The sequence below is a fragment of the Ochotona princeps genome, chromosome 8 (genome assembly GCF_030435755.1).
Source record: "Ochotona princeps isolate mOchPri1 chromosome 8, mOchPri1.hap1, whole genome shotgun sequence".
Taxonomy (NCBI): domain Eukaryota; kingdom Metazoa; phylum Chordata; class Mammalia; order Lagomorpha; family Ochotonidae; genus Ochotona; species Ochotona princeps.
In genome coordinates this window covers 17,270,632-17,285,075 of record NC_080839.1, presented here as the reverse complement: position 1 = coordinate 17,285,075, position 14,444 = coordinate 17,270,632, and the positions used below count along the sequence as shown (strand labels likewise).

General features: G+C 45.1%; 1 protein-coding gene and 1 long non-coding RNA gene across 2 annotated transcripts in view; one reads left to right on the top strand and one right to left on the bottom strand.

The window, feature by feature from the left end:
* DNAH6 (dynein axonemal heavy chain 6) overlaps positions 1–14,444 on the top strand; it is a 250,072-nt gene that overhangs the window by 233,601 nt on the left and 2,027 nt on the right. The window contains exons 70-76 of the mRNA XM_058667697.1: positions 771–892; positions 3,641–3,770; positions 4,771–4,898; positions 7,071–7,256; positions 7,683–7,755; positions 8,443–8,594; positions 10,658–10,880. Of these exons, the coding sequence (XP_058523680.1) occupies positions 771–892; positions 3,641–3,770; positions 4,771–4,898; positions 7,071–7,256; positions 7,683–7,755; positions 8,443–8,594; positions 10,658–10,880 (1,014 nt within the window). The remainder of the gene's footprint in view (positions 1–770; positions 893–3,640; positions 3,771–4,770; positions 4,899–7,070; positions 7,257–7,682; positions 7,756–8,442; positions 8,595–10,657; positions 10,881–14,444) is intronic.
* LOC131480985 (uncharacterized) lies at positions 6,760–11,070 on the bottom strand. The gene is made up of 4 exons (XR_009245944.1): positions 10,633–11,070; positions 10,381–10,445; positions 8,274–8,364; positions 6,760–7,248 (listed from the first exon to the last, which is right to left on the bottom strand). It is a non-coding gene; the product is annotated as an uncharacterized LOC131480985 (long non-coding RNA).

Below are 14,444 nucleotides of genomic sequence, written 5' to 3'. Positions count from 1 at the left end.
ACACATGTGCAGTATCCACTTTTAGTTATTGCCTTATTATAATTGGTTGTTTGTTATCTAAATGTGTTTTCAAAGTTACCTTCTAGTATATCTTAAATATAATTAAAAGGTACTTCTATTACAGTAAGTTGAACCGGGGGGAAAAAAAAAAAAGCTCCCTGAATTAGTGATAGCTCATTGCTCATTATGGATCAGAAAGCAAGTAGGTCAAATGATCCTGACAGTTAATCCCCTTGGACGGGACAGTCTGATTAATATAGTATGGCCCCATAAAAGTTTTCCACCGCTGGATTGTAAGATGCTAAGCTTTGACAAGCTCCAACGGTGTATCCTATAATCATTATGAAAACTGAGTAAGCCCAGATTTTGATGCTTCATAAATGTGGCTTTTGGCTTGGGAATCTGGAGAGGGTTGGTTTTTCATCAAATGTAAAACAGATTGTAACACAAGCATAAATTTGGAGCTATTTTTAATGAGGCATTTCTTTTAGCAATGTTCCCTGGATTCTCAGAATCTTGAAATGTTCTTCAAAAGAACACCTTGAAGAGGTCATGAAATTACACATTGCAATTTAGAACACTGAGCAGATGCTCAAGGCCTCAGGAAAAGGTAGCAAAACTAGACATGACAATGAAAGCCAGGAGGATTAGTAAAAACCAATTGCCTTTTCCATAGACATCAGAAACTGAACCAGGCAGGGAAAAGCCAAGCATGGCGATACAAAGCCAATCTACATGAAACCTATTTATTTTCTCTATTTATATGATAGGTATCTATTTTGCTCCTGTGGCTGACAGCCTACAAGAGTTCAAGGACTACATTGAAAATCTGCCTTTGATAGATGACCCAGAAATTTTTGGGATGCATGAAAATGCCAACCTAGTTTACCAGGTACAGTTTCTAAATGCATGCTTACTTATGTCGTATATACAAGCTCAGAAGGGCAATCACTATTTCGCCAAGTTATAATTTTCTTAAACAGTAAGAGGATTGTTTCATCTTGGCTTCCACATTTGGTTCCAATTTAGCCTGTTCACTCTGGATCCTTCAGACTCCTGAGATCAAAATGCATTTTTCTTTTCCCCAGACACCTCCTCCTTCTCCATGTCCAGGACTTCTGCCTTTTCTGTATTCTAACTACTAAGACAAAGGGACTTGAATAATAACCTTTCCTCATTTGCTCTTCTCCATCCATAATGGGCACATCTATCTAGTCTAACATCAAAGTGTATGGATCCTCTGTGTTTAGATTATAGAAGCACAGTGTACCCAATGTTCAGAGCATATAGATAACACCACTGTTCATTAAAACCATGGTTGTGATACCTAACCACAGCAACAGCTCCAAAGATCAAATCAGGTTATTTTACTGCTGTAAGACCTTGTGGTGCTTCACCCTTGCCCAAGGGCAGTCCACTCTCCTCTGCAGGACATCCATGGTTGCTCTGTGACATGGGCACCCCGGTTTTGCCACCTACCATGAAAAGGCATCTGTAGGTGAACAAAACCATGAAATGAGGTGCCTCCAGGAGCAAGCTCTGGAAAAAACTGGAAGTTGAGAGCCAGATTTGACTTCATGAGCTGAAATTCTCTTCCTGTTTAAAGTTTTGTCCTTTCAGGTTTTAGCAGGGAAAAAATGCTTAAATATCAAGGAGTCCATGAGAATCAATAGTGGAACGTCCAAAAGTGTACCAAGAGCTCATTTCATGTCCTTGACCGTTAAAATTGCTTTGCCTTTCAGTGGGAATTTGTACTTTCAGGAAACCTGATGGCCAAAGCGCTCGTTAATGTTTACTCCTCTCTATTTGCCCTGGAAGTGGGGTGAGGAGAGAGGGCAAGGGGAGGGTGGGTCCAGTAAGGTTCATTGTGAGGACAGCTTTGTAAGGGTAAAGGTCTTGGCAGGGTGCCCCTGGAGGGTAGATTTTTTGTTTTGTTTTGTTTTGTTTTCCATTGGTTTCAGAATGGCCAGGACAGCAGGTGCATAGTGAGGCCCTGGTATAGTAGTCTGTTCAGCCTCCCTTCCTGGTTTTACTGGATTAACTCATGGACCACCCCTAAGTCTTTGAGACAAACACCCTTTCCCTGTTCCATGGAATGCTGAAATGATTTCCAGTCATTCCCCACCTAGAGGTGAAGAGGTCTCAAGCCTTGCCAAAGGCAGCACTCCCTCCCTAGCCCCTCTAATTTCTCCAAGGACAAATTTGTCTTAATTGGTTCAGGCTGAGTGGGAGTCCTTATAATATATGTAGCTGCTCTTCTCTCTGGAATCCCTGTCTATGAAGTAGTTTTCTATAGCTGTCCTGGCCTTGTATTTGCCATACCCAATACATCATATTCACCACCTGGAACAAGCTCATCTGCCAAAGGGCAGAATGAGGGCAGCAGAGACAGAGTCAAGCAGGTGCAGGAAGTGTGTTAGATGTTTTCATGCTGTGTAAGAAAGGCAAAATTTCATCTTTTTCCCCTTAGAGTTTGGGATGGGCCCAGAGTTGATATTAAGACAAATTTAATATTAAGAATAAATTTAATAGAAGTTTCCTGTGACCCTCCGTAAGGAAATGAGTCAAAGAACTGGTAAAACCCACATGCTTTTGCATTAGATTGAACAGAGAAAAAGTTGTGGAAGAGCAATTATTGGGGGGAGGCTAAGCAAAGCCAAGAGCTCTTTAACAAGTTCTGTTTGTAAAAAATTTTCCTGGCTGTGCCTCCCAGTCAAAAGATGTTTTCTCCTGATACAGAGGAGGCATCTTCCACATGGGAGTTGTTCTCCCCTGGTTTCAGGGAGAAGAGGCAGATGAGGAATGTCCTTCCTCCGCCTGCTATTTGAGCTGCCATTCAGTGAAAGCGAGCCTCATATCCAAGGGGCAGGCTTTGGGCTGGCATGTCTGCCACCCTTCACTTGAGAGCTGTGTGAATTGTCTTCTCCGCAGTAACATAAGTCAACAGATTGCTTTGTTCTGCTTTTTTCTTAAGATAGGTTATTCTGCCCCCTTGAAATCTATCAAGTGTTAAACACAAAGGATGTAAAATAGTACTGTTCCTGATCAATGGTACTTACATAGATGTTTGTTAGAAACAAATGTAATTTTTAAGATTTTTATTTGAAAAGCAGATTGATAAGGAAAAAGATCTTCCATTATCTGGTTCATTCTCCACAATGGCTGGAGGCGGGCCTGTCTGAAGTCAGGAGCTTCGTCTGGACTTCCCATGTGGGAACAGGGGTCCAAAGACTTCAGCCAACCTCTGCTGCTTTCTCAGATGCGTTAGCGGGGAGCTGAAGCGGAGCAGCCAGGACTTGAACTGGCACCCATATGGGATCCCAGCACTGTAGATTAAGACTTAACCTACAATGGCACCAACTCCATAAATGAATTATTAAAGTTGAGTCCCTGCTGAGTACAAGAGGAACCTAAATTGAGAGAACTAGAATGTGAAATATTGTCTCTCTCTCTCCCTCTCAAATAAAACAATTTACTTTTAAAAATTGAGAACATGTCTCAGGTTATAGGTAGGTTCTTACCACAGTGTAATTAAATTTCCTCATTTCTGAGAATGTCCCTTATTTCCACAAGTAAATGTCCCTGCTACAAATGACTGTGAATCTTGAGCCTTCACTCTTCCGCCTCTTGCTTTTTACAGTACAAGGAGACCAGCACCTTAATCAACACCATACTTGAGGTTCAGCCACGATCATTTACTGGTGGTGAAGGGAAAAGCAATGATGAAATTGTCCAGGAACTTGTTGCTTCTGTACGGACCAGAGTTCCAGGTAATGAACAGTTCAGGGCATCTGTATAAAATGGGAGCTTTAGGGATAAAGTCAGAGCTGATACACCTGTGTGCAAACCTGCTTCTGGTGTAGCCTCTTCCTTGTATGGAAAGCTCCAGCTAAATGATGCGTGGTCACACGGAATCGAAGCCAGGTCTCTGGCATCCCTCAACCTCCATCTCCCACCCACCCCCTTGCCTGGATACAATACAGGTAATGTGGAGCACAACAAAGCTTACGCTTCTGCAGGATTGAGGGGAAACCCTCTATTTTCCCACTGTCACCCCCAGAGGAAAAGGAACAGGCTTCTCTTCACTTTGTTAACGTAAGAGGACCTGAACCAGACATTCTGTTATTTAATCAATCAAGGTCCTATGCTCTCCTGGCACAGAAGATTAAAATGTCCATAGGGAACATATTTTTTGTGTTTAAGATTTTAATTATTTGAAAGAAGTAGAGGGAGAGACAGAGATTTTCCAAACACTGGATCACTCCCCAAATGCCACAATGGCTGGAATTGGGCCACACTGAATAGGAGCTTCTTCTGGGTCTCCCACGTGGGTGCAGAGGCCCAAGGACCTGAGCCACCCTCTCTTGTTTTCCCAGACTTACTAGCAGCAAGTTGGATCATAAGTGGTGCACCCAAGACTCAAACCGGTGCCCATATGGGATTCTAGCACCACAAGGGGGCAGCTTTACTGTCTACACAACACTAGCCCTGGGGAATATGCTTTAAAGCAGGAAATGAAATGCACTGGGTTAATGTTTTACACATAACACATTTCCCTGAAATAGTTAACCTTGCTTTTGTGTGATTATTTCTATATAAATACAGTTGACTCACCAAAGAGTTCTAAACTGTAGTTAAGCCCTGTTTATCTGGCTTGAACAAGAGAAGTTGGTTTTAGAAATATGCCAAGTGACACACATTTCAGTGTTGATGCTGTGAAAGCAGAAATCAGTGAAGACTGATGGGAGGACTTGGCTGTGTGTGTTTCAGAATCCCTGCAGATGGAGGGTGCCTCCGAGAGCCTCTTCGTCAAGGACCAGCAGGGCCGCCTCAACTCCTTGACCACTGTGCTTGGCCAGGAAGTGGACAGGTTTAACAACCTCCTGAAGCTAATCCACGTAAGAGCGCTGCCCTCTGTTCCTCCTCATGGGTATCCACGCTTCAGAGAGAACCACACACACAGATCAAAGAGCTTAGGATGTCCCATTCCTGACCCTCCTACATTTCCTTCAGAAACACTATCCACCCTTCATACTGAATGTGTCTAAAATTGATGTATCCTCCCCTAAAGAGGCTATGCTCCCTGTTCCTAATGACAGAGGGAATAAGTGACATTTATAAATCCCAAGTCTCCACATTATCTTTAATATGCCCTCATGGAATTACCACTGACTCACTGGCAATGGAAGGCCTAAGCCCTCCATAATGATCCAGTGCTCATTTCTAAGTTTTATTTGCACTGAATATAATCTTCAGGCAAGACTGCGAAAACCAGTGTTTCTCAAAGTGTGGGATACACGATACTATGTGTTAGAACTCTCTGTGGTATGTATTCAAAATGTGGTTTCCTTGATCCCATACTCCAGACCTAGTGGAACTGAGGCCTAGAAATATGAATTTGATAGCCTCACCGCATGATTTCAGTGTAACTGAAAGTGAGTAACCATCTGACCCTTTTCCTTCTGCCCAGAGCTTTCTCCCCAGCTCCCCTTGCATTTAGAATGATGATAAAATGCTTCCTAGTTTCTCTGTGAGACTTTAAGAGAAAAACACAGACTGTTACAGACTAGATATTGAACAGTAATAGAAGCAGTACTGCTAACCAGAGAACCAAATGTCCAGCACCAAGGGTTAAGCTGGTAAGATTATGGGAAAACCAGGGTAGAGCCTTTAAAGCCAGACTCTTGCTAACCCCTTTTAGGAAAGCATAGGCTCCAAATGTTGCTGTTTGGCCGGAACTACCTAGGCATGGTGCTTAAGCAGGCACCGGTTCAGCAGAATATGTGAAGGCTTCATTTTGCAACGCTAGGAAACAGTTCAGCTAGGCCAATGTCAGCTGAGCAGGCAGCCAGGCCTCATCACCTTTCTAGCTTGTATAGTCAGCAAATCAGGGTAAAGATTACAGGCTGTAAAAAAAGTATTTCCCAGTAAAGTCCCCAACCAGATAGTCACCTCACTCTCCCCAGCAGCCCCGAGGAATCTCTGCACTGGGCTGCTAACTGCTGCTTGGTGAGTTCACCCAAGGCCGAGACATGGGCGCTTTCAGCCTCAGCAGGTGACTGCCATCAGCTCTGGGAACAGGTCCAGTTGTCGCCTTTTGCCAGCCACTAGCAAGGGGAGAAAAAGACCAAGGAAAAGCAGCTTGAGAAAAGGTGATCTGGCATTGCATGTGTGGTTTCTTCTTGCAATCCATTAGCCAAGACCTGCTCACATAGGCACTGCCAGATACAGGGTGGCTGCGAAATGCAGGCTGTGGATGGACTGCCATGGGTCCAGTTAACACTAAAGCAAGTCTGTGGCTCTAAGGAAGAAGAGCAGCCGAGTGCTGCTCAGCTTGCATTTCACCCATGGGAAGAAGGGCAAATCCAAAGGTCATGTCCTCTCTCACATCTTCCTGGAGCACCAGCCCTTCCCTCTTTCCCAGAGCCTCCTTCACCCCTGTACTAACCACATTGTTTCCAGAAATTCCATCAAGACAGGAAACTAATACATGAGTCACCTTTGTGACCCTCAGACTCAGGTCAAACAATCTCCCACCCACCAATGACTAGGGGATCCACCTAGTGGAAGTGTTAGGGGAAAGCCAGGAAGTGGCAGCCTGCAGGTCCCTGAAGCCCTCCTGTGTGAGGGAGGAGGCATGTACCTCCGCCTGCCACACCCACATGCAAAGCCTCCCCCACCATGACCTCTGCATGCCCTTGCCTCTCGTGACTCACCCCAGCAGGGAAGCTCCACGGAGGGCAGCAGCAGCACCAGAGGCCTCGGGGTCCGCTGTCCTAGTGAACTCAGCCTTCCTCCAGATGGGGAGGACCTGGCCACTCTGTTATGCAGCCACTGGGGAGAACCAACATCTGAAATCCTCTCTCCCTTCTAATCCACAGCAGAGTAGCTGCCTCCTTTGAGGGGTGCCAACTGCAGTGTGACATCTGTCCACCCTAGACTGACCTTGAGGGCCCCTGCTTGCTGACTGGGTTCTCCCTGCATTGCAAAACAGGCCTCTGCAACCAGTTTCCTTTTGCTTCAGATAGAGCCTCGGGCACTTGATCATTACCAATACTTTGTTCTTTCAGATCTCTCTGGAAACACTCAACAAAGCTATTGCTGGACTGGTGGTGATGTCTGAAGAAATGGAGAAGGTGTATAACAGCTTCCTCAACAACCAGGTTCCCTCTCTGTGGTCCAACACGGCCTACCCGTCCCTGAAGCCACTAGGATCATGGGTCAAAGACCTGATCCTGAGGACCGCATCTGTGGATGTAAGAAAATTCACTTATTTGGGGGATTTGATGAACCTGGTGACATAGTTGGCCCTAAGATCCCCAGGCAGCCCAGACTATCCAACATCTACCGTGGGATCCTATGAGCCTACAGGATAGCATCCTCACAACCGTCATTCTGATTACGCTGTTCCTGCCCTAGGCCCTTTCCCCCTCTTTCAGTGTTAATTCCTGGCCATCCTAGAAGTCTCAGCTCCCCACTGTGAGGTTCAGAACAAGCAACCCTACTCTCAGACACCCTGTCATGCCCAGATTGTCAGTAGACACAGGGTAGGCCAAGAAGTAGGCGTGGAGACAAACTCGGGATTAATCGAGATTTCTGTCCTCTGTGCGTCTTCTATCACATGACTCTGACATATAAGGGGAAAATCACCTCAGAAGCAAAGTGCTTTGTTTCTCCTCCAGCTGTGGCTCCGAAGAGGCCAGCCCAAATCCTACTGGATCTCCGGTTTCTTCTTTCCTCAAGGATTTCTAACAGGTACCTGTGCTTTACCTCTAGGGAGCTGAGGAGACAGGTGGCTGTTCACCACCTGCCACTGGGGCTGTTGCTCATAGGTCAAGCCAACAGGGCCCTTCCCTTCTTCAATTCCCAGGGCAGAAACAGCAGATGTCACCCAGCAGCCTCACCCTGCTCCTCTCAGGTTGTGAAGGCATGGGCACTACTACTCTCCACAACCCATCACTGGCTATCCACCTGCTGGCGTTCCATTCCTGGGCTGCCTCTCTCCATCTGATAACTGCTCCTGATGTCCCTCCCTGGGCTCCTGACAAGTCTGGCTCGAGAAGACTGGCTGGGGCCAGGGCCTTTGGCTACTAAATCCTAATTAGCCCAGCTCTCATTGTGTTATATGAACTATATTTAAGAAAACAGAATAAGCTGAGCAAGATCCTAAAGTTGGGGAGCATCCCACTGGCTTGTCTACCTCTTAGAGCCAGACACGTCCTCCCTCCTTTCTCAGCCATGACCAGGGCTTGCTACAGCTCCTAAGTCCTTACCTCCCAACACGATGTGCAAGCAACTCTAGAACTGATTCAGACTCAGGTGTCAATCGCCGGGTTGTCTGCATGGAAAGGAAGCCAGGGTAGCCTGGTGGGGGAATAAGGATGGTGTTAGGGAGTCACGGTGTGGTTTGGTGGGCCCAACTGTCTGGTTTCCCCTGTACAGGAACACTTCAGAATCATGCTCGGAAATACAACTTGCCTATAGACGAACTGAGCTTCAAGTTTAACATGATTCCTTCCTATCGGGACCAAGCTGCAGTGATAGAAGCGGCCAAGACGGTGAAGTTTGGACAACAACTGCCCATGGATGAGGAGGTTTGGTATACTTGACTATCAGGTCCTCGGTCCCCCTCCCCCAACACCTCCCATCTGCAGCAACAGGAGGGCCAAAGCAGTTACCACACCCCAAGACAAGCTCTCCTTTAGCAATGACTAGACATAAGCTGCCTCAATTAGTCTGATTTACTGACATTTTTTAAGCAATACTAATTTTATTTCTCTAGATGCCTGAAAGAGGTTAAAAACAAATGTTTCCCAGACTCCCTGCCCAGCCAGCTATGTGCGCTGGAGTACCTGCTAGTGAACCTGCCCCTCAGTCTTCTCAGCTGGAGAACGGTGCTGAAGTGTCATGTGAGCAACAAATGGCACACCTGCAATTAATAATTAAGAATTAGGAGTAAGCAGGAGGTAGTACACCCAAGTCGCCCCGGGGATGCCTGCATCCCATATCCAAGTGCCCAGTTCAGGTCCCATCTCCTTCTCTTCTGACCCAACTTCCTGCTAATGTCCTGAAGGCAGCAGATAAACATCTCAAGAACATAAGAAACCAAGATCGAGTTCCTGGCTCAAACCTGTTGCCATCATTTGGGAAGTAAAACAACAAATGGAAGATTTCTCTCCAACACACTCTGTCTCCCTACCCCTTTCAAAAAGTGAAAACAGATTTAGTTCCTAAAGTTAGTTTTAAACTCTTTTCTTCATATAGCTGCCTCCCAGCAGTACAGATGTGCTAGGGCAGTAATTTCAAACTCCCCATAGAATTTACTCACTCATGGTACCACTCCAAAATAAGCAACATCAAGGGAGACCTTACCAGAAATGCACATTCCCAGGCTTCTTCAATCAGAATTTCTAGCCTAATCCCCAGAAATCTGTGCTTTATAAATTATGGTGCTTATTTGAAAGGCAGGGTCAGAGAGAGATTGATCTTCCATCCTCTGATTCTCCGCCCGCCCCCCTCCCCGGCTGCACCAAGTAGGGCCAGGCTGATCTAAAGCCAGGAACCTCTTCTAGATCTCCCATGTGAGTTCAGGGGCCCAAGGACGTGGGCCATCCTCTGCTGCTTTCCCAGGCCATTAGCAGGGAGTTGGATCAGAAGTGGAGTAGCCAGGACTCAAACCAACACCCACATGAAAAGCCAGCTCCATGCACTACACTCATAGCCCCTAGAAATCTGTATTTTGAACAAGTCCTGCAGAGGCCCTAAGCCTACTACATCTTTTTTTTTTTTTTTTTGCTTTTTTTTTTTAAAGATTTATTTTATTTCCATTATGAAGTCAGATATACTGAGAGGAGGAAAGACAGAGAGGAAGTGGAGCCGCCGGGATTAGAACCAGCAGCCATATGGGATCAAGGCGAGGACCTTAGCCAGTAGGCCACGCTGCTGAGCCCAAGCCTATTACATCTTGAAGACCACTGCTGCAGAAAACCAGTGATCCTCAAACTGGGCTACAGCTAAAAAAAACATCTGAAAAGCTATTAAAAATCCTAATGTCCAGGGAGTCATTGTGGCACAGTGTGTAAAGCTGCCACCTGCAATGCTAGCATCCCATATGCTGACCAAACTTGCTGAGAGTTTGAGGCAGATGACGCAGGGGACAATCACAGCACACCAAAGATGCAGGTGCAGGATGATTCTTCACTCAATAAAAATCAAACAGTCTAGCTACTTTTTAAAACAATAGAGAGCTTTCCAGGAGGGCACTTAGCACATCTTGCTGCTATATAGTCTGCCCTCTAGGAAGGCGTCCTGGCTAAGAACAGTAGCTAAAAGTCCAGTCCTCTTATCCTTCACCTCCTGCAGAGGAGCAAAAGTTATTACCCCATGATGGCAGACAGTCTGAAGCCCATTTACAGGTTTCCCAGGGGAATCGCCATGTCAGCATCCTAGGGGGAGGTTAAAAAGCAAAACATTTGGTGGCAGCTGAGAAGATGTATCATTTGTCCTTGGAGCCTCAGGATTTCCCTCTGTAAAACGTGAGCAGTAACAACGATTTGTAGGGTGCTTTTTAGAAGCAGTGGCAAGAACATGGGATACAGGAGATGGCCCCAACTGCGCATCCCCTCCTCTCACCTGACAACTTTTGGGTGTCTTTCAGCTACCCTCTCCAGAGGACGGCGTCCTGGTTCACGGCATGTTCATGGACGCTTCTCGATGGGATGATAACGAGATGGTGATAGAAGATGCGCTGCCCGGACAGATGAACCCAATGCTGCCTGTGGTGCACTTTGAACCACAACAGAACTACGAGCCAAGCCCCACACTTTACCACTCTCCGCTTTACAAAACGGGGGCTCGGGCAGGAACACTGTCGACCACAGGTGAGAGTGCTCCTGACAGCACTGCACACACTGAACCTGTAACACACAAAGGAAGGTCTGGGCCAGTGAACTAGACTTAAAATGAGGCCATCTGTAACATAGCAGCTGACATGCAGTAGCTTGTTCTACTGCAGGGTATAAACAGACTTCTAAAATGCGTGCTAGCTGTTATGAGACTCATGAGCTAATGAACAGACGTCCAGTTTCAAAATGATGGCCCTGAGCAGATCCTAAGTTCCCTCTTTGCCTCACCAGCTCCATTTGGACTCATTATATAAGCTAAAAAGTGGAGGCCCATGATCAGAAATGGGAATAACAGCCCTGAGAGAAAGAATCAGCTAGAAAGATAAGCTGAGAGCTAAAGGGTGAGCAAAGAAATGAGGACATTTCTCAATATAGAGCATAATGTGATGGGGCTGGGGCAGAGAGTGACATGGTGGAAAGAGACATTTCCAACGGTCCTCCAGTAGCAGCCTAGAAGGAGAACATGAAGAAAATGAGAGGGAAGGTGTTAAATCACGGTTGGGTAGGTAAAAAGCTCTCCCAAAGTAGATTTTTTAGATGACTTTTTAAAGATTGGTTGGCTATTTATTTATTTGAAAGACAGAACAAGAGATCTCTCAGATGCTGGTTTACTCTCCAAATGGTCACAACAGCTGGGCCTGGAATTCCGACCAGGTCTCCTGCATGGGTGGCAGGATCCCAAGCACTTAGGCCATCCTCTGATGCCCTCCCAAGCCTAAGAGCAGGAAACTGGAGCGGCCTTGGCACTGGCACACACATTAAAAAAAGCCATTCTAAATGGTGGTTAAATGTGTCATGCCATAACACCAACCCTGGAATAATTTTTCAAACATATCACAAATCCCTACCTTCCTGGCTCTGGAGGTCTAGGGAAACATACTCCCATAAACTGGGCAAGGTGGCTACTTAATTCTGTGTCAGGTTCAAACCCAAAGCAGTATATCAAGGGCTTTGGAAACTGAACTACAATTTAAATTGCTTCTGAAAATCAACCTGTCATCGGAGTGGCATGTGGTAGGTTAGACCTAATACCACCTCATAGATAACTCAAACCATCACCCAAGTGTCAGACTACTCCCTGATGCGTGAAATAGACCAAAGGCAGCAAAGATTGAGAACAGAGCTGTTTTAAATGATTACCCTGAATCTCTGACAACTTCCTGAATAGCACATGGGTAGCACATAGCCAATGCAGTGTGCCAAGCACTTAGAAAGCCAGACAGGCCCTGGCAGCCCTGCCAGAATCTTTCTCAACCTGATTGTGGAATTTTTTTTTTTAGCAGTCTTTTGAAATTCTTAACAAGCCTACCCAGCCTATTTAAAATGCCCATGACATGACAAGGATTAACTCAAGAATACATGACCCAGTCAAGGTAAAAGACAATAGATGGCAAGTCAGATGTGGGACTGGTCAGATAAACACTTCTAAGCAGCTATTAGAACTATGTTCCATAGTGTAAAGATAATACACTAGAAATTAATGTAAAGACAGATTGTTGAGCAAAGCAATACAAACTGTAAAGTGGAAATTTTAGAACTGGAAAAAATGTGATACCCAAAATGTAAAATTATATATACTATACACACACATAGATATATAGATATCTATATAGATATCTATACACACACTCTGAAAAAGGATACCTACAAGATCAAAAGGAAAGTTGGTGAGTCTGAAGGCACATCAATAGAAACACAGTCTGAAACCACACAGAGAAAAGTGAACAGAGCTTTAGGGTCACGTAAGCAATACCGAAAGGCTCATGTTCCTGCAGTCTCCAAACAAAAGAAATATGCTTTGACAATTTTTTCCCCAAATAATCAATGTAACTTACCATATCAATACAGAGGAAAAAAATCAGACCAGTTCAGTAGATACAGAAAAAGCACTTTTCCATGGGATGATGGACTATCTGACATTGTACCAGCAATGTCAGGGAACACTTAAATAATTGATTGAATTATAACTCCTTATGTAGGACTGTACTATTGTAACACTATGGGAAAAATCAGTCAGAGGGTGGGAATTAGGGGAGGGGAAAATCCCAGATTCTACAGAATTGAACCATAAAATTCAAAATTAAAGAAAAAGCAGTTTTCAAAAAGGTAACGTTTGTTCATCTATCTCAACTGGTAAAAAAGGCTCTACCAAAAAAAAGGTCTATATAGCTGAAAATCATGCCTAACATTAAATGGTTTCCCCCTTTTAGAAAGGGAATAAGGAGCCAGTGTTGTGGCATAACCTATTAAGCCTCTACCTTGGAATGCCAGCATCCCATGTGAGTGCCAGTTCAGGACCTGTCTGTCCCACTTCCAATCCAGCTCCCTGCTACCGTGCTTAGGAAAACAAAAGATGGTTCGAGGTCTTGCACCACTGCACTCATGGGAGAGACCTGGATGAAGTTCTGGCCTTCACTGCAGCTGTTTGGAGAAGAAGCCAGCAGATGGAAGCACCCTTGCCCACTCATGCTCTCCAACTCTGCCTTTCAAACAAACAAAGCTTTTTAAGAAAGGAGTAGGGCACGGTCTACTGTCATTACCTTTGTCCAACATGTTGGCATTCCTGCCAATGCAATCAAAGGAAATAAAAGGCATTCATACCAGAAAGGAAGTAGAAGAACCGCCAGTCACAGGTGATATGCAACATATTTAGAAAAATATCTAGAAGAAACTACTAGAACTAGTAAGTAAGGTTTGGAAATTTAGAGAGGAAAAAACATCGGGAAAAGGTCGATCATCCATGGTTATCCAGAAATGACAACCAATAAGAGCCTGTAGATATGAGTTTATGGTTGTCAAGATTAGATTCACGAACTGAAGCAAACCGCCTTAAGATAAAAGAGGATTTCCACGTAAGAAGTAAATACCCACAGTCATCCGATGATTAACCCTCTGGGGCCTGGCAGGTGCAGACCTTGAGGACTCAGCTTCTCTGGCTGCTGTGCACTGCAGGCAGGAACTCTGGGAGACCTAGGGAGGATGCTGGGCGTGCAGAGATCATTTCTCTTTACAGCACAGGTTGTGATGATTGCTCCTGATATCCACATTCAACCTCATGACCATGCGATCAACTGAGTCATTTTAAAAAGCAGACATCACCACACTTAATGGTGAAATGTCATTAAAGTAAAAATCAGGGCCAGCATTGCAGCTCAGTGCGTTAAACTGCCACCTGTAACACCAGCATCTTATAAAGACCCCAGTTCAACTCCCAGCTAGTCCAGCTCCCTGCTAATGCACCTCGGAGAACGGCAGAGAATGGCTCAAGTGTTTGAGGCTTTGAAACACACAAGGGAGACCTGGACTGAGTTTTAGGATCCTGGTTTTGGCCTGACGCAGCCCTCACCATTCCAGTAACTCGAAAAGTGAACTAGCAGACAATCTCTCCCTTTTCCTCCTCCTCTCTGCCTCGCTTTGTCTCCTTTTGTGTTACTGTGCCATTCAAATAAAATAACTCTTAAAAATCAATACCAGGACATTGGTTCCAACCCCTAGAGTCTACCATCATACAGAAATCTCTCAACATATCAGTAAGATAAT